Source organism: Strix uralensis, chromosome 1 (genome assembly GCF_047716275.1).
Source record: "Strix uralensis isolate ZFMK-TIS-50842 chromosome 1, bStrUra1, whole genome shotgun sequence".
In the NCBI taxonomy this organism is placed as follows: Eukaryota; Metazoa; Chordata; class Aves; order Strigiformes; family Strigidae; genus Strix; species Strix uralensis.
In genome coordinates, this window is record NC_133972.1 from 159,983,620 (window position 1) to 160,009,727 (window position 26,108).

A 26,108-nucleotide genomic window follows, 5' to 3' on the forward strand; every position below is an offset into this window, starting at 1 on the left:
AGCAGCCAAGTATGGAACAGGGAAAACTCTTTAGTCCCTCACATTTTCCAACACGAGCACCACAGCTTCACAAAGAATGCTGCAAGTAAGTCTGACCTTATCCAGGCAGCAGAATAAAAGCTCTCTCCAGAGTGTGAAGCAGTGATTTCATTTTATTTTTTAAACCACAGATGGATGTAGTTAGGATTGATCTGACAGCCCACCAATCAACACTGCTGTTAAGACCTCACAGAAAGAACAGGGAAAAGTAGCATAAATAAGACTGTGGGCAAGGCTGGCTTAAGCTTTGCACCACGGAGAGGGAAGGGCTTCACAGAGATGGCTGGAGACGGAAGCTGCTTCTACAACACCACTATCAGATGAACACTGCTTGGGAGGAGAGATCTTTTGTGCTGAAGAGCACTGTCACATGCAAGACAAGGAAGATAATTAATGTTTTATTGGAAATACCCTCCATTTGGACACAATGAAGGTTCCTTTTGTTTCTATTAAAAAGTTATTTTCTTCTTCTGTGAGTAAAATAGATGGTTTCTGAGATACATGATAGTGCTGCAGAATGCTCAAAACTTGCTACAGGTTTGGGACCAGAGAAAAACATTATAAACAAAATTTTAATAATGCTTTAAAGGAGACTAAAGTACTTCCTACAACACCTTGTCCTGACCCACGACCTTCTTCACTTGGAACCAGTCCTACACCCAATCATAAAAACAGTCCTCCACCAATAACAACCTAGAGGGTAGGTTGCGACCAGTTTATAAGGGACAATAAAACAATGTCAAACAAAATAAGCTACGAAAAGGTGCCAGTTTGTATAGTCTAGTGCACTGTAACTACAGTAGGATTTGTGAGAAGACTCTGCTGGGCCAGGTGTCAGGTAACACAGAAGGGGAAGTGTTGGGGTTAACAGCTATTGAGGTCACCTTACAGAAGGCCTCATTTTGCTTCTTGCATCAGGCCTCACATTAGGTGTGCTGTGCTGTGCCACTGGCATGAGTGATACTTCAGGTCACTGTGATACTCATCAATAATGGAAGGATGAAGGAACACAAAGTCGGAATCACTTGCCAAGGGAAGCGAGCAGAAGTCGTTCCAAATCTATCAGACCTGTTAACAGGAAGACTCAGTTGGCTCTTAAACGTTTTTTATACACATGTCACAACACATTCATTTAACAACACTGGTATCTTTAACTTGGTTGTACAGACACCAAAACATATACAAGGAGGATGAACACGATCAGAAGGTCACAACATGGTGAATAAAGCCACCTGGTCTTGGTCACGCTCCTGCCCCAGAGGTAGGAATGAGAACCAAGCCTCCTGTGCTCTACTACGCATCTCTCATCCCCAGGTCACTTCATCAGTTGCAGCACAAAACTCACTTGAGTTCCATGAAACAAAGGGCATAATTAAACAATATACGTCCTGGAAATCAGAAGGATATCTACCAACACTTTGATCAGAAAAAGAAGTCCTTTCTCTGTATGGAGAGCATAACTTAGACCCTTAGGATTCAGTGTGCTTCCTAAGAATACCACAGTAACCTGAAACAGAGCCAAGATTTCTCCAAATTCCAGTGTAGTATCTTAAACCACAAGACCATCCCTTCACCAACATGCTAAATAACTTGAGTATTTCAGCTGATATGATAAACCCCTAACATTTGCAAAGATATTATTGAAGTGAAAAAAAGTAATCAAGATTTTAATGCAAGATTTTATATGAATTTCATAAAAATATACGTCAGTATAGCTGATTAAATGCAAGCATCTTTAGAGGTTATAGAATTAGCCAGATTTTATGGCTTTTTGCAGCAGGTTTTTATTTTCCAAGGTGCCGCTTGGTATTTAATGAATATGCATAAGTTCTGGTCCCTTCTAAAACTAAAAAGAGGTTTTCTTGAGTCCTGTTCCTTTCCTCTTTAAAAGTTTAATTTGAAAAGGCTTGAGTCCTTTCAAGTACCTCCTATCAAATTCATTCACTTGGACCAAGGTACCTCCTTGGGTATTACTTTGACAGGATGAGGTTAGTTTAATGATCATAGCGTTAAAACCTCATGCTCTGAAGACATGCATTAGCACACTGGGGAACATGGCTTAAAACAAGAGGTGAAGCAGGGTTTCTTTCAACAAATCACACATCAGTAAGTTATTTAGATATCATCTTTGTTATTTTGTCAATGACCATTTTCCCCAAAATGGTTATTCTTTAGTCATTGTATGCCCAGTCTTGCTCCTGTTAATGCTGAGACATTGCAAAAAACTTCATTTGTTTCAATGGTACAGGCTAAGATTGTCAAAGAACAACTCATTTCTCAAGAACTCCCTAGTCATTTAGAAGTATTGCTGCCTGGTAAATTCAAAGCCACAAATACACACTGAGGTACTGAGGTTCTGAGGTACTCAGTAAGTACTCAGCAAATCACAGGACCACAGAAGAATTCAGGTTAGAAGGGGCCCCAGCAGATTTCTAGCCCAACCTCCTGCTCAAAACAGCATCAGCTATGAGATCAGGTTTCTCAAGGTTTTGTCAGCTGGGGCTTGAAACCTTCCCAGGACAGAGACTTCGCAACATCTCTAAGCAATCTGTTCCAATGTCCAACCGTCCTCATGGGGACAATGTTTCTCCTTATGTTCAGGCTTTTATTTCAGCTGAACTCTAGTGTCTCTCATACATCCCTGTGAAGGGTCTGGGTGCATCTTTTTGATAACATCCTTCTACACACTGGGGGCTGCTGCTAGTCCCCCCATCCCATCCCACCAAGCTGCCTCTTCCCCAGGCAGAACAAGCCCAGCTCCCTCAATCCCCTGCTCACAGAGCAAATGCTGCCACCCTGAGCATCTTGGTGGCCTTCACCTGAACTTTCACTGGAGATCCAAGAACAGGAGTCTAAAAAGTGCAGAGAAAGGGGAATAATGACTATCCTTGATCAACTCACTTAGATCCTGATACTGCCAATGATTCTGTCAGCGTTCTTTGCTGCCAAGGCACAACACTGCTTCATCTCATCCCCCTGACTATCAAGACCACAGGTCCTCTTCACCAAAGCCACTACCCAGTCAGCCAGCCCCAGGCTGAATGGGGTGCAAGGGGCTTGACCTTCCCAGCTGCAGAACTTTGCATTTGTCCTTGTTGAATTTCATAAGGTTCCTGTTGACACATTCCTCCAGCCTATGTCTGGTCCCTATGCCTAAGCCTCTATGAATGGCAGCCCTACTCTTGGGTTACCCTCAATTTGGTGTCATCTGCAGATCTGATGAGAGTACACTCTGGCCCATGGCATCCTCAAGATCACTGTTAATATGAAGATCTTTTTTCTTACTAGGTAAATGACCAGATTAAGCATTTTTTTCTTATACACCTGAAACTGCTTTTTGTCAGGAGTAGTAAAAAGGTATAAAATCTTCACAAAGGAGAGGACATTTTGGGTTATGTTTTTGCCCCCAACTCAATAAACTGTAATCAGCAACTAACAGTCCCAAGTAAAATGCCACACTTTTCAATACCTATGGTTAACAACTGCTAGATATGTTTGCCAAAGACTATTTTCCTGGCTTATGACCATGCCTTAGATTTTATCTTCAAATAAAGTTTAAATATCCTTTTCATGTCACTTTCTTCAAGTTCTTTTCCATCATATTTTTCCATATCAAAGCAGCCTGTAAAGTCACTTTAATTCCTGGGAAATTTTCAACAATCACATTACTTTTCCATAGCCATATCTGGAAACAGTTAACACTACCTTGGCTTAATCTTCACATTAGTTTCCATGCTCCTTTCATGCTCTACTTTTTTTGAGCCACAAATCCACTGTTCTATCCCCTTATTAGATTTCAAATAATCAGAGTCACAGGGACCAACAGCACTGGAAATATCTTCCCGAGTTATTGATTTCACTCATAATATTATCACAATATACTTTTATTAAATCCATACAAACATTGATCGCATTTCTTCTTTTCTTTGGTAGTTACTGAATTGAAGTTATTTTCTTTCCTGCAGACTTACTTTCTAACACTCGTACTAATATTTTCCTTATACCTCTTTTGTGTAAAGTAAGAAAGATTGATCTTGATTCTTCTTTTTCATAGAGGTTTATGAAGTTTGAAGTTTTGCACATCTGCAATGAAACTACAAGGTTTCCATCTATCTTTATGTTGAAATTAAACCAACTTTTTCTTCCTTTCAACTTCATCTCAGTGCCTTAATTCTAAAAAGAGACAATATGATAGAAAAACAGTACTAGAAAAAAAAATTTAAAATAGCTTCAATTTTTCCTGGTAGGTCTTTGGATGCAGTCAGCTCTGTACACATGGGTGGAGACACAGACTACATTCCTATGGACTGTATTCAACAGATGATGACTTAAGAGGAAAGAGACACAATGGTTATGTACTAAAACTCAACATTTACCAAACCAATACAAACCACGTCTCACATATAAGTGTGTATGCGTATTCATGACTACATAGTAAACAAATATTGGTAGTTTAATTTGCCATGTTTGCAATCATTCATATATTATCAGAAAGGAAAGAATAGCAACATGAATCAATGTAAAATTTGAAATATGTATACAGACACCGATTGAAACATACATTAGTTAACAATACATGATTGTTAAGACTGAGATTTGTATGTGAAATTCAAACCTCCGCTTGATATTAAAAGGTTGAATGCCAATTATCAGGTTTGTATACCACCACTTCGGAGAACAAATTAGTGTTCCACATAAAACTTTTTACAGATTAATTCCTGCCTGTGATATGAGTAAAAATGCTATTTAAGTCCCAAGTTACATCTGTATTTATATTAATCCAGTTACTCTGCTTAACTGATGTCAGTTCAAAGTATTCAGCTAAAATACCACTACAGCAAACTCAGTAGGAGTTAACAAGTCAAGCGGATCAACAAAATCAATATCAACTTCTAAAGTAAATAGGAAAATAAAATACAATTATGCTTTTTAATATATTCTTCTAAGATAAGACAAGAAGTGCTGAGAAGGTCCTGCAGGTGTTTGGGGGCCAAACCATGATAGAACAAACAAATATTTTTTTAGGCTAGACAAGGAAAGTACATGCAAGTGGGAAGCCCCCTATCCAATAAAGGAAAGACTGCAAGAAAGACCTATTGTGCTTGAGCTACACTTGGGACAGAAATTAGTTTCACTGGCTGGAAATAATAGTTTAGATTGATACTAGGAAAATAACAACTTTAAGGACCATAAAATACTGGAATAGAGAGATGTAAAAATCTCTTCCATTGGAAATTTTCCAGAACAAAGTTAGACAAACATCTATCAGAAATGAACTTGCTGTATTGATCCTGCTTCAGCTCTAGAGAGAGGGTCAGTTGGGCTTGCTTCTCATCCTACATGTTAAGGACTCTAATTTAAAAAAAAAAAAATAAAAAAAATTAAAAAGGCAAAAAAGAATATGAACTCAAGATGAAACACCTCAGTGAAAAAAACTCATTTACATTTTTCTTCATAGGACTTTTCCTAATGTTTAGGGGTTTTTTTAATTTGTTTGGAATGAACAGGGTGTAGCCCTTACCCACATACTGACTGACTTCTTTCTTCATTATATTAATGAATAATCTGAAATTTATCTTTTAGAGAGATGGAGAAATCACTTACCATATCCTATTAAAGCTGGTATATTCTCCCTGCTCTAAACCTTGCCACTCTCTAGTCATACAATCAACAAAAAGCCCTCAGTGCACAGTCACAATCTATTAACAGCGAAGTAAAACAATTTGCCGCGTTTTAAGTAAAATATTTCTGATAGTGCATACTTTACCAGTTATGTCATGCTGTTTGAATGACTCACTGTAGATTTGATACTGATTAGGGCAATGTTTCTTCAGCCATTTGCAGACATCCTGCTGGGTCCATAACGCCACAGGCTTGGTCAGCTTCACAGTCCCGGACTAGAAACACAGAATGAATAACAGAAATGATGTTTAGTCCACACACAAGTTTCAGAAATATTAATCTATGACATCCATATATGATATTAAAATAATAAATGCAAGATAAGAGCTGCTCTGACTGGCAGATATCCAGTAATCACCAGCACGTTACACAAGACCCAGCTATTCAAATACATCGCGCAAGAATCACGCACAGTGAAAGGTTCTTTAACATTATTTTGCACTGCATACATGTTCCTTGCATCACAGAAACATACTGCACCATGTCTTAATTGAATAACAGTTTAAAGAGTGACCAACTCTGACTGTACCCAAAGGGCAATAGTTGCAGCCTTTGAAGCCTTCAGATTCACAAGAGGGATGTACATTTGTGTCCTAGTTTGGATATAACCATGAAAGACCAGGAGTATCCTCAGGCCAGGCACGTTCCTCAACTACAATTAGAAAAGATCTTTCAACAAAGCCCTTTAGCACAAACAAGTTTAAAGACTGGTTCTGCCTGGGAAAAGGAGACTACACACCAACGGAGGTAGAGCTGGTGATATCAGTTCATACTGAACATTTCAGCTGACATCGTTCCCAGGGTTTACAAGCAGGTTTAGTTTTTCTGCTTCCTTTTTACCTTTAACCCACCTACAATCACCGTTACGCGAAGCAGGACTCCTGCTTAAAACAGTCAGTTCTTTATAAAGATCATTGTTCAATACTTTCCTGAAAAATCACTTTTATAATAATCATCTGAACAAATAGATTGTTTATACATAAAACATGCATAAATTAACTCAATTACATTATCATAAGTACAAACTCACATACCATTTAATCAAACAATTCACCTTTGCATATACTTTTTTTAACCATATGAGAATGCTGAGTTCTAGACAACCTGAACTGCAGGGATTTAAAGCCTTTCATCAAAGCAGGCAAAACAACAACAAAAAAATAAAATATATTCAAAGTGATTCCATCTTTTTTTTGCAACACAGTCTGCCCAGGAGACTAAGAAAAATCTTAAACAGATGGGCCATTATTACCAGCAATAAATATTTAACATTGGACATTGCTGATATAAGTGGGTGTGAACACCAATGTGTCAATCTACTTCATGATTTTGTCAAAGAACTGACCCTACAGAATAAAATCAAAGTATCTTTGTTCCCATGCTGTGCATGCAGAATACCTGTCCTCCAGCTTCTTGTGGTGCAGAAGGTTCAAGAGAAGTTTTTCCTGTACAAATTTGAGGTGAAGAAGATGTCATCTCAATCATTCTTCTCCATTAAGACTCACAGTGGATTCCCTTGATACTGCCAGCCAGGGCTTATCCCAGCATTTACGCAGATGTACTTTGTCAGACAGACCTTTTCAAAGTTGCGCTGAAACTTTTCATTACTAGAAGCCCAAAGGACCAAAGCAGTTTTAAGCTAGTGCTTTGCATGTCCTATTAAGTCCACAAAGTACATCATGCAAAGATACTAAGATAAGGACAAGGAATATGGCAGAGCTAAAATTCCAAGAGGGAAACATGTCTTGAATTTCCCATGTTCAATTTTCCCACTTTTTCACTGCCTGGGTAGAAGTTTATTTAAACAGCGGGAAAATTATCGTTAAATATGTAATATAATGCACATCCTTTATCTCAGTCGTTTTTGTTTTGAACAAAACCACATTCACTAGAAACATGAATCCTTTTTCAAACAATAATATATAAAACCACCCCAAATAATTGATTCTCATCCTTTGCTGCCACCTACCAACCTGCAGCAGGCAGAAGCCTGACTGACAGACTTGTCATCCACAAAAAAAGAAAATTCCAGAGGTGTCGATGGTGCACTATAACCAGGACAGCACTTGCTCTACCACTCACTATCCCTTCTGAGAACCATGTCAGTCTTCCGCACATACAGAAACCTGCTCTAGACACTGCATCAGTTTGGAGAAGAGGCAACCTCTGTAGGGAGAGCAAGTGCCCTATAACCACTCCTCATGCAACTAGGAGGATCAAAGGCTCCTCTTTGAACTTCTTTAGCCTACTTGCTACTGCTATTTGAGTCAAAGAAGAAACTGAATTTCAATGAAGAGCCCAATATTATGGTATCAGTTAGCTGATTTTTATTACAAGCATATATAAATGCGTGTCCTTCACAAATACATCAAAGAAAAAAAACAAGTGAAAATAGCCATATAACACAAGCAGTCCCTTTGATTCCATAAAAATCTTCGAACAACCGGGTCAAGACTTCAGCATCTGTCTTTACATGTTACTGCTTAAATTTAAAGGTATTTCTTGAGCATTGGAATTTTTGAAGACTAGAGAAAAGTCTGCCAGTTCTTGAAAAATAAATTGTTACTGCCTGTCCTTGTACACCATAAAAATACTTAAATTACAAATATTTGTCTACAAATATATATATAGCTAGCTATGGGTTTACAAGCTATTTATTCCTAGCTGAAAGTATACAAGTAGTGCTAACGTCTGTTTTAACTAAGAGGTTGCTCTTTTCAGTACAGCAACTATTCTCCTCTTCAAAGGTTTAAGTATCATCATGTTAAACATCTGAAGAACAAGTTTATCAGCAACTGCAGTACAAATTTAACATTTCCCTCTGTGCCTATAGAACTGAAATACAGTTTCAAATGTAGCTACTATGCCATGCGATATGCAGATCACCACACAGCAGACACATATCCTGATTTTTTACCATCCAATGTTCAGAATTATGACTGAAACATGTTTGACTTAAACTTAGAACTGCAGTCCAAAGAGGACATTTTTACATTGACACCATCAAGCATTATGCTTCATCTTCTAATTCATAAGGACTTGAGTTAAAGGAATACAGGGTTTTCAAAGCAATGGTTATAAAAAGTATATTGTTGTTGCTTTCATTTTTGGAACATCATACCCAAAATATTTTCCAACCAGATGCTCCAAGTGAAAGGCTAGGAAAAAATATGCTTCCCTCCCACAAAATTCGTTAGTTTCTTCCCTGCTCTAAAGCTAGATCTTATACTAAAAAAAATTCCCAGTAAACCAAGAAAAACTATCGCTACCATAAACATACCTACCAAATGAGTTCCATGCCACTAACTATATATAAGCTACCTTGACAGGTGGAAAACATATTATATTTTACTTTATTTCTGTTTATCAGCTCAGTCAAACAATAGGCCCAAACTGATTAGAATATTTTTTAAAATATCTTTGGTTCAGCTTGCCTTTCATTTTCCTGACATAAACTCATCCTAAAATCACCCTTTGCTGGCAACACTTTAATAGTTTAATCCTGCCAAACACTATTCCAACTCATGTGCCAGATACAGATCTGATGAGAATAAAAGTCTTCAGTATTCTGATCTTTTCTTGTATATTTGAAGGAAAATCAGTTTCTTCAGGATTTTGTATCAAACTCTTCTAAACTGGCTAACCCCAGTTTTTGCTATGTGTATCTCAAACTATAAAAATGACTCCCAAGAAAAAAAAAAAAGCACATTTAATATGTGACAATCTCTTTGTTCCATAGTGTAGAGAAGACAGTACTTAACATCACCAACTCAAGAAAAACCAAACAAATCAAAATTACAGCCTGCACACTACTAGAGACTGTATTTCAGCGTTCAGAATAGCATTAGCAACCAAGCCCTGCTCTTCCTAAGCAATGACGTACAACTTATCGCTTCAGCTTTTCAGGTGCAGTTTACCAAGCCTGCCAGTTTTGAAGGTTAATTTATTTACCAGAATTTCTTTGTCTGTCTTTATTGTATTTCACTCCAGAAAAGAAAGGTTTCTGTATTTTTGAGTGACACAGGATTCAGTCTCATTATTAAAACTACTTAACATACTATGAGCCAAGTTATTTAAAAGAGCTTCTCCAACCCAAACATTTTGCGTGTTTATAAATCTGCTCAGATTACAAAATCCAGGGATTGTGGAGATCAGGGTCCTCAGTCAAACAGGGCTCCGGGTCTGCTGGAAGAAGGCTGCCTGGTACCATTTGTAACATCCAATTTGCCAACATACCGATACTGACATATAAGCAAAGTCAGTACATATTTACATTCAAATTTACCCAAAGTCAGACCCTACGGTTTCTGCCTAAAAAAAATGCTTGTATGAAACAGAGATGGATACAAGAGGTACTGCTCAAAGCATTAAGGCAGATTCTGCTTCAACACATATCATGAGAGACTCTGCTCTGGACTTTACAGTTTAACCAGAAAAAGCAGGACCAATTTTGTTATAGCTGCGTTGGTCAAAGGGCATAAACAAGGCAAGGCTGCAAGGAGAAGCACCATCATTTACTAGACCAGCAGTGCGGAGGTCTGCCAGCTGTGTTTCAGACACAAAGAAATCTTCACACGGAGTAGATGTGGAGTACAACTGCTCAATGGTGAACCATTATGTTAACCCGGTTAGGCAGTTCAAGAGAGAATTGGGCTCACAGCTGTGAGGGGAGGTATGGGAAGAGCAAAAGAAAGAAGTAATAAGGTCACTGCTACCTAGTAAGGACAGAGAGTAAGATGGGTGGCTGTCACCCCTAGAATAATGCAGAGGCAGCTGGGGTAGGAAACATTAAAATGTGTCAGAAAACCATTGATGTGTCTGTGATCAGAGAAATAGACTGGGAGGAAAGAAACAGGATCACTTCATGCCTGAAGTTGAGAAGGAAATATTTGTAAAATCAAAACATAATGTCTTCTGCAAGCAAACTGTAGAGGGCCAATGATATATTTAAAAATTAGAAAAATCAAGTTTTATTTGTTTCTGATATAGATACATATAGCAGGGAACTTAGACCACACAACTCCAAAATCTAAGTTAATGTCAAATCTTTCAGGCTGCTCCAGAAGTAAGACTAACAGAATCATCTTCATTGTTTATGACAAGAAGCAGCAGTGCCCATTAAGAATTTCAAAAGCATGATTGTTTTTAAAACATGCTTAGGTTATATTTCTAAAACTGGAATCTTTTTCATATATTCCGAATTACTTCAACATTAAACTGCCTATACAGAATTCAGAATCAATGACTAACATAAAAGCTGGTCTCAGTTCTGGAAAGAACAGAAGAAATGAGCCAGGCTAGGGAATGTTTTTTTATATGATATCTTAAAATATTGAAGAATCTGGAAAGGACACATTTTGGTTTAGAAATTCACTTTCTCAGATAGTCATACTTACAGATTTTTCCAGCAAAGACTAAAGAAAATTACAGTAAGAAGCAGACACCCCATAAAACCACTGAAACCTCCATTGTGTTCCCATCTGTGTTACTAATAATTTTAATACTAAGGAAAGATGAAAATGACAAACTAGAGGAAATATGTTTATTTAAAAAAAAAACACAACAGGAAAATACTGTAAGACACCTTCCCTCTTATGCTGATAAAAGATTGAACGTTTAAAACTTTAATTGGATCAGCAATTCCAACAGACATATTCTAATTTATTACTTAAGTCACTGTGAAAAACAAAAAAACAGTATGGCAAATAAAATATTTTAAAGAAAAATCATTGCAATTTAGTTTAAAGCACACTTTAAAGGCCAAGTCTGCACCAACTTCAGTTTAGCCAAGACTTAAACCCTAATGCCACCCAGGAAGGATTAAAACAGAGACACTACAACAGCTATCATGCAAGTCATATACTTAGGACTCATCAACACAGAACGTTCACTTTGAGTGAAAACTACTGAGACATGGGAGACCTACCAAGACTCCCAAATCTTCCTGGGATTGTGGTCAGCTAGTGCCTTGCTTCCCCTAAATTGCAAGCTTGTGTCTCACATTTGCAGCCCCAAACTTACTTGCTCCACATGGCAAGATGAAAAATGCAACTGGTTGGCCTAATCTATAACCCCCTGAGCATGGTAGAGTGTCATATAATGATGCCCTGAGCAAGACTTGGAGGCTGCGCAGCTCCCAGGGCGCTCACATCTGTTAACACAGCCCAATGCTAAAAGCATGCTGCCAGAAGCAGCACCCAGCCCACGTCTGAGCTCTTCCCCTATCACTCCCATGCACGTTGTCCTACACGTAGCCCCTCCTTACCTGATCCGGTCCGCTGGCACATGGCCACACCATGCTGCCCAACTCGGGCTCCACATACAGGATCCCACAAAAGACAAGATCAGTTACAGGTACACGCAAGAGGGAGTTATTTCCCATCACTGGTCAGCAGAAGGATCAGAGTAGGTCTATAATACCTTCTGGTTCACCTAAATTCACATTCTCAGAATATATTTTTTAGAGAAGCAACTCAGCGCAGCCAGTTCTCTGTGTCTCACAGGAGCACAAATGAAGTCAGACAAGGTACCTGAGGCCCCAGGAGAACCACATCCTCACTGACTCCAAGCTAGTTCAAACACACCTGCAGTCTAAGGAGAGACACAAACCAGACTCACAGAGAGATCACTGCCCCCTCAATCCAGCCACCGACAGATGGGGACCATCCCCTGACATCGTGGGGGAGAGAGGAGAGAACAGAGTTGAAGAGGGAAGTTGAGGACACCTGAGCGGCACCAGCTCAGGGCTCTTAGCACAGGGTGACCAGGGCCAGGTCAGCCCTCTCCAGGAAGGACCAGGTAAGGGAAGGACTGGAGGCTGGCAGGGAAGCCATGGAAGGTACAGGAGAAGTGGAAACAGTTCTGTAAAACAGATTTGCTATTCCTATCCTCTCACTTTCTGGAAGAGGAGCGTAATAAGTGCCACTTCTACAAGGGCCTCCCTCCTACATTAGCAGCAGTGGTCCACAGCCTCCCATCTCTCTCTCTCTCACACAGAGTCTCTTCACCTTTTCACAACTTCAAGGGCCAGGTCAGCCACTGGCTTCTTCTTGTTTACCAAGAGACTGCTCTGGCAGTGCCTAAGGCCAGTTCTGCACAAGCAGAAAATTCTACCCCAGGACCCCAAATCTGTGTAGCACCAGCACTTGTTCAAAGACCGATGAACAATGGGGGAGGTTTTACCTGGCTTTCAAGCAACACCAGGATAGACCCAATCCAGTACCTCTGTACCGATGCCATGAGCTTAGGTATACTACAAACAGACTGCAAAGAGGAAGAAAGGAAACAAATTATGAAAAGTAATGAGATTGATCTGGAAAGTAAGGAGTTGTTAGAGGGAGTTAACTCCCTCTTAAGGCTGTCACAAGTATAACCATCAACAGGAAAAGATAAAAGTTGTCCAAAAAATATCACTGAGCATTATCCTGATCGGGATAAAGAAACTATTGAAACAACAAGGAAGGATAAATAAGGTGACACATTTGCCATGAGAGTACTCTCTTTCAGCACTCTGAAAGCAAGAATCATGACTGGCAGATGCTGGTGTTGATATAAATGGCAGCGGCACTATCAGCAAACTGTGAAGAACTGAAGTGTCAGGACGAGAAGGAGAAGACAGAGCACTCCTCAGCATTGTCAAGAAGCTTGCCTGACATCAAAATCCTGCTATCAAAAATCCTGAAAGCCACAACCAGGGCAGACAGGCCAACAATGCTTAAATCACATGTAGGACCAGGAGTACAATCAAAAAAAAAAAAAAAAAAGAGCACAGCCAAATCCAAATCAAAGAGTGTAATGTTTTAAAATTCACTTCATCTAAAACCACTGCATTTTTAATCTTGCCAAACTAAAGATCCATTTCACTCAGTGCAAAAGATGCCTTTCAGTCCAAAAATTAAATATTTGCTCTTGGATATTTGCAGAGAAAATGCAGAGAGGGAGAGTTGTTCTGTCAGGGTGAGGGTTCTTACTTCACAAGATACATCAATTGTTTGATACTTCTTCATTGATGTGGCTTTGATTTCTCTTCTCTACCTGAGACAATTCAAACCGGTCCAAGTCTGGGCTCTAACTATCACTATCTTATATCACAGATTACAGTCTTCACAAGTAAATACAAATCCTCCTGTTTTTACAAAGAGAAACCTACTCTGTATACTGCATAGCTCTGGAGAACGGACAATTTCTGTTCACACAGCAGATGCCCTACTAGCACGCCTTGTGCAACTATGAAGATAAAAGGTTCCTCCTTGAACTTCTCTAGTCTGCTTGTTACTCCTATTGAGTCAAAGAAGAAACAATTAATTTCAGTTAACAGCCCTGTATTAACAGCAAGTCACAACAAGTAATTAACTAAACTTTATTACAAGCTCATGTTCTTTATTTCACATCCACTACAGCAAAAATAAAAAAATTGAGACATTCACCCCCGACATGGCACACATAACTTGCAGGTTTGCCCATCTTTTATCCCGTCTTAAGGACCAAGTACTACACCTACTGCAAAGATTACTTATGGCATTACTCTTCATCACAGAATACTCTGTTCAGACTGGTGGTAGGCATAGGAGAGTGCACCATCCTGGTGAAAGCCGTAAATTCAAATCCATTCAGGTACACATAAGAAAGACAGTGCTGAAATGTAGCTCCCCTTTTTCCAACAGTTTGTCCTGAACTCAGAAATACCATCAGAGCAACTGAAATTCCAACTTTTGAGGAAGCTCAGTATTTGAACTGAGAATACAAAAAAATATTTTCTCCAAATCTAGATTAAAATAAAGACAAAAAATAACACCACCCAAAACCTACCTATACTACAAAACTGACAATTACAAAGGAGTCTGCATTCCCACTTTTTTTTTCTCCAATCAATCCTGACACCTTTACAAGTGGCATCTTAGGCAGTTACATCTACAGCTGAACTAAATGGAGACTGCTTATCAGGAATTCCATTAAAATAAATACAAATCAGGCGTATAAGTAGGTCCATTGATTTTCTCACATACTTAAAGATGGTCGTATAGAAGGATTCTGCTAAAATACAGTATGTAGCAGCAACAAAATCCACAGGCCAAACTAGGCTGGAAAAATGTTTAATTTGCACAAAAATGTCAATAATACACTGAAATCTTGATGCTCTTTATCTACAGAACAATAAACAGCAGAAGATGAGAGCTAAAAAAGTAGACATCTGAAGGACAGCAAAAAGTTTTGATTTTATAATTGTGAGTTCAACAGTAAGAATTAAAGGAAGTTGGTCAGCCTGCATTTGTTTTGCGGATCATGAGAATGTTTGACTCATAAGCACATATATTTAGTGATGCTTTATCCGCAATTCTTCAGTCACTTAACTGGATTCTTTCAAAAACAGCTCAATTACCAATAGTTAGCGCTAAGAATCACAAAACATGCTGCCTTGAAATATGAACTAGACAGGACAATGACTGTTTTAAATGTACCTGTTTCACATTCACATTATGCATACTAACATGGATATGAACTGAAATGTGTCAATTAAAATCATGATGTGTAGCTTAATGGTAGAATTTTCTAAGGCTTATAAAAATTAGTTTTCTTTACTAAGAATACTACTATAATACAAATAGATCTTCATTTAACGGGGAAAAAAAAAAAAAGTAGTTGTACAGAGTAGTACTCTGGTCTTTCCAGAGATTTCAAGTAACACTAGTAAGAAAACATAAATGTATATCTAAAATCCCAAGTCCTCCTTACAAATGAAATTTAAAAAAAATATTCCCTATGTTTCTAAATGTTCAGGATATTCTAATTAAGCTTAGCCTGTATTTGAACAACCTTTTAATCTCAGAAACACATACCTAACAGTGTCAGTGGAAGTTAGGTGCTTTCTGGTGACAAGCTTTTTAAAGAAAAACACATCTTTGGCATAATATTGCTTTTGCCAAGGCAGCATACCTTTCTCTGGGGGAGTTGTCTTTAATGATACTGGCAGAATTTTTTTATTCTTGGGATTTACTGGTGGAGTTACCCTGACATAAGTCTGTCCAGCACAGACCACATCTCGATCCTTCTATTTCTAATTACAGTATTGTGTTGAGAAGATACTTGACATGTCACAACATAGGGTTTAAGAAGTAGCTTTTTTTTTAATAGCTGCCATATGTCTAAGGTGAAGGTTACAGTCATTTTTTGATCTCAAAGACACAGACAGTGAAGCATTTCTATATGAGAAAAGCTACAGAACTGTTACTTCAGCATTCGCATGTAGCGAGGTTAATTCCGCCATTAGCTCAACAGCAGTACATTTGTACAAGGAGAACATCTAACATCCTGAGAGGATCTTAATCCCTATTAATGACAGGTTGCTTCCTTACAAGGTTTACTCCTTCTGAGTGAATCACATTTTTGGCACCTTTGTTTCCAGCAGATGTGCCAATTAAGCGGCTTGTACTGTAAGAAGTAGTATAACCTTTCCATGCCAACTTTCAGTCTTTATGGATAGGCTCATTCATATGCAGAAGGCAAGTGCAGCAGTCAAGGCATTTTAAACCCCAACAGCAATCAAAGTTTTCTAGGTATCTTTGCCAGTTGACTCCTAACTATGTTCTCTTGAGCCAAATACATTTTGAGAATGTTATAGGCCAGATGTGTACATGAGTAAGAGTAAGAAAAGGTCTCTGAGCCTCCACTGACAGGTCAACCTCTTGCTTCCCAGTAAGACATTACTTCCACTTCTAGGAAAGTCAGGCAAATGTTGATAGAAGAGGCAGATGAGCCCAGCCATCTGATTCATGCAGCAACATTGCAATGCTTGTGTAGAAGGTCATAATGGATTTCTCAAATAAATATCTAAAAGGCAGACACACTACTTATTTTTCAAAACAAGTGGTGCACTTCTGATGTCAATGTAATTTCTTGCTAGTTACTTTTGAGAAACTAGTCTTCTCTCCTAATAGGGGAATTCCTGTATTCTCTTATCATCCCTATGAAGTCCTACATTCATAAAAAGAGCTTAAGCACTACAATGCCCTTTCATCCCCTTTAATAGAGAAAGCAAAAAACCTCAAACAGATTCATGAAGGGCAGACCCTCCTGGCTAGGAAGCAGCCTAAGGCAGCCTACAAGAAGATACAGAAAAAGCCACAGAGCACAAGTCCCATATTCACATCAAGGCCAGCCCAGGACAAAGGGAGACATCTCTTCTTACTCACTCTTCTTGTAGTGCAGCAAATAAATTTGAAAGCAAAAGAAAGGTCAGAAGCTTGTCCTTATCTTAAAAGGAAACAAGGATGTGGCAGCAGCACCGTCTCTGCTAAAAACCCTGAAGATTTGGAGCCATAAAGCCCAATGGATGGGACTCAGCAGACCAGATTCAAGGGTAGGGAAGGAAGGCAGAGATTAATATCGTTGCCATGCTCTGAACATATCTCCTAGATCACATCACTCATAGGAAAATGGGACTTCCCCAAGAACATCTTGGCAGGCACCATGAGGAGGCTAAGCAGGGGAGGAATGCCAGTCAAATGAAGCTTTGCATCTTTGGTTCCAGGTACCATTTGTAAATCCAGCCCAAAACGTCCCAGCAACATCTTCCTGGGGATGGCAGCTGTGAGATGCCCCTAGAAATGTGGAGTTGAGATTTTCAACAAAAATATTATGCCCACCTGACCTCAATATAAGGAACTTGGGTTGTAAGGAGATGAGTGTGAAGGAAGGGCTGAGAGAAGGTAAATTAGCCATTCTGAGGAATGATATTAATCTGCTGTAATGTGTTGAGTACATACACTATGTATCCTTTCTGGAGAGAAATCTGTGAAAGGATATCTAAATTGATGTGCTGGGAAGACAAACTGGCCCTGAATAAGAACTAGAAGTATTTTCATTACATTTCTGAAAGGAACTCAGGTCTCTTCACTTTCTTGGATCATTTGCTTGCATTACATGAAAAATTCACACTAATCCTTCAGTTTCTGTTTGCAGAAAGACCAGTAGTGTCAGGCAGGGAACAGCAGGCAGTTCTCAAGATTCACTTCAGAGGCAAATTCATCTCACAAGCCAAAATTTAACTCTTGGTTAAGTAGACCATTGCATAAAGACACACATAACTTTAAAGCATCTCAAATTCCACATCAGGGCTGCCATTCTGGTCTGCTGCCCAGATCAAGGCTTTCGTCTCAACAGCAGCCTTTGGCAAGTGATGTTTTTACACAATTAACACATTTAACTTTTTTCATCCAGAGCTGGCATATTTTCCAAATAATAAAAAATGCAGGCAGGGTCCAATAATACTTCAATCACATTAATAAGGAAATCTTCATTTTTATGCAGCGTTTTATATCCATCCAACTACCAATGAATAAATGACTCCAGGTAAAACTCACAATTGCATTGATTAATTTAAGTCCTTTCTAAGAAGCATTACATTTAAAAATAAACTAGTTCCTATCTATCCAGAAACATCAGGTAAAACTGTGAAGTTGATATGCAAAAGAAAACTTTAGAACTGCGAATGATGATAAATCTGCTTTGCAGTTTTATTTTAGAACACATTATTGCAGTGTCTTACAGGTCTGTTGCCAAACTGAATTAGCCTGCTACATATTCTCAATCCACAATGTTTGTTCAAGGTTTTTATGCTTGAAGCTTCTGAATTTGTCCAAGTTCAAAACAATACATGTTCACAAGCAAAAGAAGTTGTTGAAAAATTCAAGGATGGAGGATGTTTCAAAGGAACTTAGTCAATGCTACTTTTTTTTTTCGGCAGTTGCTCAGATGCCTCCATTTCCTAATCTCCCAGACATCAGAATTCAGAGAAATTAACTGTTAAAGAATGTTATCAGACCTTTTACGTGAAAACACAGTCAAACACAGGCAGCATGAGTAAATAGCTGATATAAAGAGCACCATCTACTGACAGGCAGCATTTTGACAGACCCAGACAGTTTTGCAAGGCACTGCATGGGGTTTCCAGATAATCTAGCTTTTAAGGGATTCGGCTTTCCCTTGGAGCTATGCAGTACTTTTCACATTTTCTCTTCTTACCTGCCCTGTCTCTTCTACGCTATTTAAGCTGTTCTGCTCACGGCTCATGAGACAGCCCACTCACTCCAAGATGCAACAGCACAGTTCTAGGAGCCAGGCACCCCCATCTTCGCATTTGTCATTGATGCTTCCCACATGGAGCTGCTCCCCCCTTGTACATAGCTTCCACACCACCATTTTACAATTATAAATTAACATTTTATTACTAGCTGTTTATGAAGACATGTTTCCAAAACCTCTTTAGTCAACAAGGATTTTCTACTGAAGTCACTTTCGCACTGTCCCTAGAGGAGATGCAAGCACCTCATGATTACTGAAAGCTTCAAGGTTTACTTCGTGAGATGAAATATCGGTGTTCTCATGGAGGAGATTACATGGAGGTGGAGGTTTCTTCCTCGCTTTTATTCTACTGCTACTTCTTTGAACACAGTACTATAGCCTTTTATTATTTTACTACACAAAATTATTAGCAGATGCACATAAGAAAAGGCTGTTTCCTGACAGACAAGAAAATATTATCAATATTCACAAATGGTTCTGATGCTATTCTCTTGGCTAGTATAATCAGAAATAACCTTTAGGAATGCTATTTAACACCTTGATCACTTCTAAACCCAGGCATAATACACATTAGAAATACACTAAACTATTATGGCACATTGTTTGGAAGTACATATTGTATTTGAAGGTGTCCCTGCCCATGGCAGGGGGGTTGGAACTAGATGATCTTTAAGGTCCCTTCCAACCCAAACCACTCTATGATATATGATACTTGCTAGCACTACCACAATTACTTATTGTGTAAAATTTGTGTTGCAACACAGTAAGAGCTGTATTATTTATATATGTTTGAAGAGAATAAAAATAGTAAATTAGAATAACTTTTCTAACAAATTGGTTGAAATTCAATGGTCCTAAAGGCCTTCACTAACAAACAAAAGAACCACTTGTGATAACTAATTTAGAAAGTGGAAGTAGAAAAAAAATTCTTAAATATGGTTTTTACTTTGTGTTGCTTCACTGATTAAAACAGCAATAACAGACCTAAAGCTCATCACTTATATTTTTATATTTCATGCAGATTCCAAAGGTCACTGAAACTCAATTTCCTGTTTTTATACAATAATCCTTGTCAATCTATTTAGAACAGGATCAAAAGAGAAACAACCAATACGAGCTTTGCTAAGGGAGAGGTTGTAGTCAATCTGTTTATACATGTGGCAGATTAATACCCACTAATAAAGAGAGGACCCTTCTAATAGGTAGGAAAGTTTCAAGTTCTACCTTGTTTTACAGCCCTACTTGCTTGTGTCAGCACAGAAGTTTTATTCTTCCAGTCTATTTGCATGCAGCAGCAACAATTTTCTGTTTTTACCTCTTTCTCAATTCTAAGATTTATAAATACAGTGTGATATTCAAACTCATCCTAGAAATTAGTTTTCCATTGCACTATATTTCATCCTCTGCAGTCAAATTCCTTTTTACTGCACATATTCTACTACTTTGCCCAATCTCCATCATCCACCCACTATCCCTGCAGCCTATGCCTTCCTCAGCTTTTTCTTTTGATCCTTTGAGCTCAATCATATATCCCAGGCTACGAGATGGATAATTTCACTGCTCCCCACTCCATTGTTCATGTAATTATAGCACTGACCATAGAAGGCTGCTACCTTTCTCTGAACAAGAAATGCTTGCAATCTCCTGTTTCACTGTAAGATCACCCAGTTCTCATCTCTTACACATTAAGACAAACTGAAGCATTTGGTAAAGCTGGTGAAGTAAAATCAAAACACATTTGGTTATTAAGGTTACTACTCTTTTAGATTGATATCTCCTGTTCCTCCTCCTAATCTGATTCAGTCTCCTCCTAGTTCTATTTAGACTGCACTTTCACAGACTTTTCTCTCAGCAGCAAAAGCAGAAAAGCAATATTCTCCCTAACTACTGCCAGCACGGCAAAGTGATTAAAACAAGCCAAATTAACAAGGAAATACTGCCAAAGGGGACAGTTTTCATTGGTTGCTCTTGACCAACAAGTACATAGTACTCTATCACTAATAAGAGCCAGAGTGAGATAATCCAGGTGGATGATAAAGTGGATCAACTCACTGAAGTCAAAGAACTGAGCAGTTAATAAAATGAGAGAAAGTAGGGGCTGAGGACTGAAATGTCCTGCAGGAAATACACTGCTAAATGGGCTGCTCTATCATCAGCTCAGTTCAGCTAGGACACACTTGCACTTTCACTCCATCGTGTTCCAAGCCAGAAGAAGTCTCTGTAAGATCCTGAAGGGAACCAGGTTTGTCAAAAAAAAAACCCCAAACAACAAAGGAGGAGGTGTGATAGGACACACAACAATCTACAAACCCAGAACAGAACCCTAACCATGGAAGAGGGGTACTGGAGGAAGATGATGACGAACATGCAGAAAAGTTAAACAAGAATTTAATCAACAATATTATTTTTTTTGCCATCATTGTGCCATGTATAGAGGATCTAATTTAATTTTCAAGTTCAGTTTCATCTGTTCAGTTTATTTGGCGTTTTCAGAATCACTTGCATAAGATATTTTAGAGCACAACAATAGGATGCACTCTGGTGTGGGTTTTTTCCCCGCCAAATGTCAGGCCTGTTCACACAACCTGACTACATTCTACAATATTCTTTTGGAATCAAAAGCTAAAACAACTGCCTTTCCAGTTATTCTTCTCTTTGGCTTTTATCAGCATCTTTGTGTCCTTTGAAACCTGGAAACCAGGGTGGAGGAGAAAGTCAACAGGGAAAAACAAAGGGAGTATCTTATACTGTTTTCCTCCCAGCAAAAGGCAGAAGGGACAATATGTACTAATGTACACATACAAATAACTGAATTTCATCTGAATTTGAGAGTTTAATGAACATGCTGAACACTTACCTGATCTGAGCATTTCATTTGGCACTGGGGTTTTTCTTCCCCCCTTCAAAAATACTGTTTAAAAAGGAAACCCTTCCAATACTAAATTATTGCAACAGAGTAAGGGAACATGAAACAACAGCTATGGAAAACAAAGCTGATAATTATCCAGGCAAAAAAACTCTTCCGAAATAATTTGCTACCAGTTACTATGCACAATTAACTATAGTTTGCAAGCCATAAAATAGCCCTCCCTACAGAAAAAGAAAACAGTAGTGACAGTTTAATAAGCATGAACCTTAACAAACACTTCAGATTTGTCTTCTACAGTCAACAATAAAGGTTTCAGGAAAGCTTAGTACATGGAATAACACTTTCAGTTTTCCTCATCAACTTCACAAATCATCTAATGTTGAAATGTTGACAATTAATTTATTTTTTAGGACAAACCTGAAAAAAAGAAGAAATTCTGAGTCACCAGAAGAGAATTAAGTTTGAGACAGTCTTGTATCTGAAGGAGAACATATGATTGTGCTAGAAAAACTTTTTCTGGAGATAAAGACTATTTAATCATCAAGGATACTGATTATTTAAAAATACATCTTCATCTATACACAAGCTTTATTTAGATAAAAGACTGTATTATCAGCATAGGTATGCTGAAGTTCAGTCACATCTACCTTTTCATAATGAACACACATTCACAAAATCCTTCGCAATCTAAAGTGTACTGCTAAGATTGAAAGCAATCAGCCTTGAATGAAAGATGAATTAATAGCAGTTCTAAAACCATTAGATACAGACTATTGTCATGGTTTTGTTTAAAGCAAGGAAAAAAAGGCAAAAAAAAGTAGAGGGTGTCTAGGTCAGCAAAGTCATCAGTAGTTGATGGATGCACTTACAGATATTAGAGAGAAAAAAGGAAAATAGGCAGAACATAATACCCACTTATGAGATTCTCTATGTTGAGGATAGAAAAAAGGCCTCAAGATACACAGCAACTCTATCTTGTTCAGAGCTGAAGGTTTTCTAGTTTTACGTATGCATGTCAAGGACACATTTTACCCTAGAAGTGCAGCTTGATACGTCATCACAATAGTCATTCCTAGACATTGGTAAAATTGGAAATACTCATTCTACCAAATACATCTTCTGAGAACAGCCCCCACTGGTAAAAACTACAATCTCTGGGTGAGAACTAGGAGGTAAGGGAGATAGAAGAACTGATGTTCCAAACAATGCTAATCACTACTAGCAGTTGTGTGGTGACCTCTAGGTAGGCAGGAAATGCAATGTTTATGTTGTAAGAAATAGCCAATTTAACAATTTAACAGCTTCCTATAACCCAAAACAGTGGCCTTGCTCCCTCTCCCCTACAGCCCTGGTTGCACACTCTAGCTGCTTCTACTGTTGCAGCTCTTGAAACTGCAAGGAGAAGGGTCGCATCTGTGAGCTGCTGTGGGACATAAGAGGGGCATGGCTGCCTCCTGAAACCCATGTTAAGCTTCTCCCACTGCACGCTCAGTCAGACTGTGGGAAGCCCTAAGCAGATTCTGCTTACTCAACTGGAATCAGGCATAGGTGGGCTTTAGTAACACTGTACCACAGGGACCAGAATCAGCATTTCGCATTTCAGGCAACAGTTTGTGAAGCAAGATTGAATACTACATCAGTCTTAACTGGTCGTAGCAAACTCTTTGACTCCAGTGAACTCTCTGCTCTCCACAGGGGGGCAGATGAAGAGAAAAGATACAGGCTCTAGGGCTAACAAGATCAGTTTGGCAGGTGAAATGAAGACTGAACTGGTGAGCTATGTGCTGGTCTGTAAGGGCTCACAGGGCTGGCAGACTGAAGATGACAGCTGATATACTTAGAGAATAGGAAAACATCACAAGTTTGCATGAACAGAACAAGAGACAGTTCAAAAGCTACAATAAGTAAATAGCCTAAAACCAGAAGGTAATCTCTTTTCTCTTCTTAAACTGTGGATTTGTTGAAGGAATTGGATTCACATTCCCTAATTTCTTAAAAGTCAATTACTTGTGATGTTCGATGCCCCTATCACCAACATTCGTCTTTTCCAAGTACTGAAGCCCTCAGCTTACAGATTAACATCGACACTTCCCAAATTCAAAGAAACTTACTGTTGCACTGCTTCCTCCCTCCCTCCACTCTCCCACTGCAAACTCACAACACTTCTTTTAGTTTAGAAGTCTGTCATACTTGGATATCATTCTTAGTTTTGAACTAACCCTGCAAATGCCCAGAGTCATTAATGAAAATATAAAAGCAGCCCATCAACATAACTAGAAGCACAGAAGTACTACAAGTAGCACACAGGCACTTGAAGCCATCCCCAGGCTGAATCACTATATCAAAGTTTCACTTAATGGGATCACAGCCAAGGAAACCCCACGCCACCTACAAATCAGTTAGTCAAAAAATTAAAGAGGGAAAGGGAAAAATTGTCTCTCATTAAATACGACATTCTCCTTACCTTCTACTTGCTCCACTAATAATACACAGCATCGTAGAAAATGTCTGCTTTAACATTTAGGAGTTGTTTCCCTGATCCCTGCAGTGGCGCATCAGCTACACAGTAATCTGCAGCTGACTGTGGAATAGAGATAAAACAGAAGCACTTCTGACTGAAGTCCACATTCAGAAATAGCTAAAAAGAACCAGTATTTGCAAAGCATACTGAGAAGCCTCCTTGATTTCACAGGTCATTATTATCGGCATTTCTGCAGTGCCTAGAGGCCCCAGATGAGACAAGATACCCCTCAGAGCCAAACACCATGCACACTCTAGTCCCCATCCACCGAATACTTCAATCAAAATCAGAGGCATGACACAGACAAAGCACCAGCGAAGGCCTTCGCCACTACCCACCACAGAAAACAGCTGGAGAATCTGTCCCACAGAGGGGAATGGGAACAGGCAGCAAACGTGGTGCTGCATTTATTATCCTCAAGCAGCCCAACGAAGCCAATGTCTTCAAGTTTTCAGGGACATGCTGTAGTGCTTTTGGTCAATCAATTTTACATACATACACATGCAAAAGACAAAAGTTTGGTAGAAAATTTATTCTAAATCTCAGTTTTCTATTGATACAACAGTTTTAACTGGTCCTAATTATCATCATTCTATGGTTAGAAAAACTGAGCCAAAGAGCAAGAACTTCACTTCTAGTGAACAGCAACAGGCTTCTGAAGTCCAAGACTTCAGAAGAAAGGGGAAAAATGACACACCCACTCCAATCACTTCCTTTTAATCCATAAAACAGACATTTTTTCAGATTGAGCACTATTTGCTTGCCAGAAGATCATCTTGATTATAGCCATAGGCATGGGACTAGTCTATTCTAACTGTTCAAAATATGATTTTTGAGGTAAACGCAGCTTCTGAAATACAGTCTCCCAACACAAGGTTTCACCTCCATCAGACATTTCAGCATCAAATGCAGAGGCTGGTTAGCTAGTACAGCAGAGGACAGAATTGAGTTTGAAACGCGAATACCTAAGCTCAAGTGTCAATGGAGTAGCTGGATTCAGCTGAGCAGTGCTCACTTCAGATGCAGTCTGATCCCTCTCTGTACTCCTCCGAGCATACTGACTAGATCTCCAACAAATCTAATAGGAGTTCAGACACCTAGCTTAGATATAGACACTTAAATTGCCCTCATCAGCAAGCTCAATTCCACCCATGGTAACTGAGGAGAAGACAGACTCCACTCTGCCCCAGGCCACTCTTTTCCAGACTCTTGTAATGAAATCCCTTTCCTCCCTAGCACACCTCTGCACTGAGGGAAAGCTTGAGAGGTTGATAACACAACAAACACCCTTCAGACATTAAGGCTATTACAATCCCACACTCTTTTGTGATTGTGACACATTCCACTTCCAGTGCTCAGCAATTATGTTATTTTTCAAAATGGGAAAGAAAAAAGTTCCCACTTCTAGAGAGAAAGGTAGACTACAGCAACTTCTAATCAGTTTTGTCAGAAGTGTCCTACGAACACATGTGGCAGACTAATGAAATTATTGTTAACTCATCTGAGATGTACTGTTTGCAGAACCTGCAGTGCCAGCAGTGGAGCATTAAACTACTTCCCCATTTTAAATGCTAAATTTGCTCTATAATACATTTTGTAATCCTTCTAATCACAATGCTGTTTTCTTTACCGGGCAATTCTATACTTTTCCTTCCCCATCAAGGTAGCTGTGTCATTAAAATACTGCTTTATTTTTAAAGCAATCACTATGAAACCCTTAAAGTAGCTTCAAAGTGAAAGCAGAGGGTTTGGATGGCTTTGTGAAGCAGCTTCACAATGAGGCAAGCAGCAGAACAGGCACTGTTAAGTACATTATGCATCCACACGGTGTGTGGAATTGCTTTTTCCTTTAAAAGCCGCTCCATCTTTTTATCTATATTTCTTTTTCCCCAAAGAGAAGTTCTTTTAAATAATGTG

At 38.8% G+C, this 26,108-nt stretch overlaps 1 protein-coding gene across 2 annotated transcripts in view; it reads right to left on the bottom strand.

Annotated features, from left to right (window-relative positions):
- The window catches only part of SAMD12 (sterile alpha motif domain containing 12), a 176,813-nt gene that overhangs the window by 124,394 nt on the left and 26,311 nt on the right, over positions 1-26,108 (bottom strand). For both annotated transcript variants that reach the window (XM_074886929.1, XM_074886921.1), the window contains exon 3: positions 5,807-5,936. In XM_074886929.1, the coding sequence (XP_074743030.1) occupies positions 5,807-5,936 (130 nt within the window). The remainder of the gene's footprint in view (positions 1-5,806; positions 5,937-26,108) is intronic.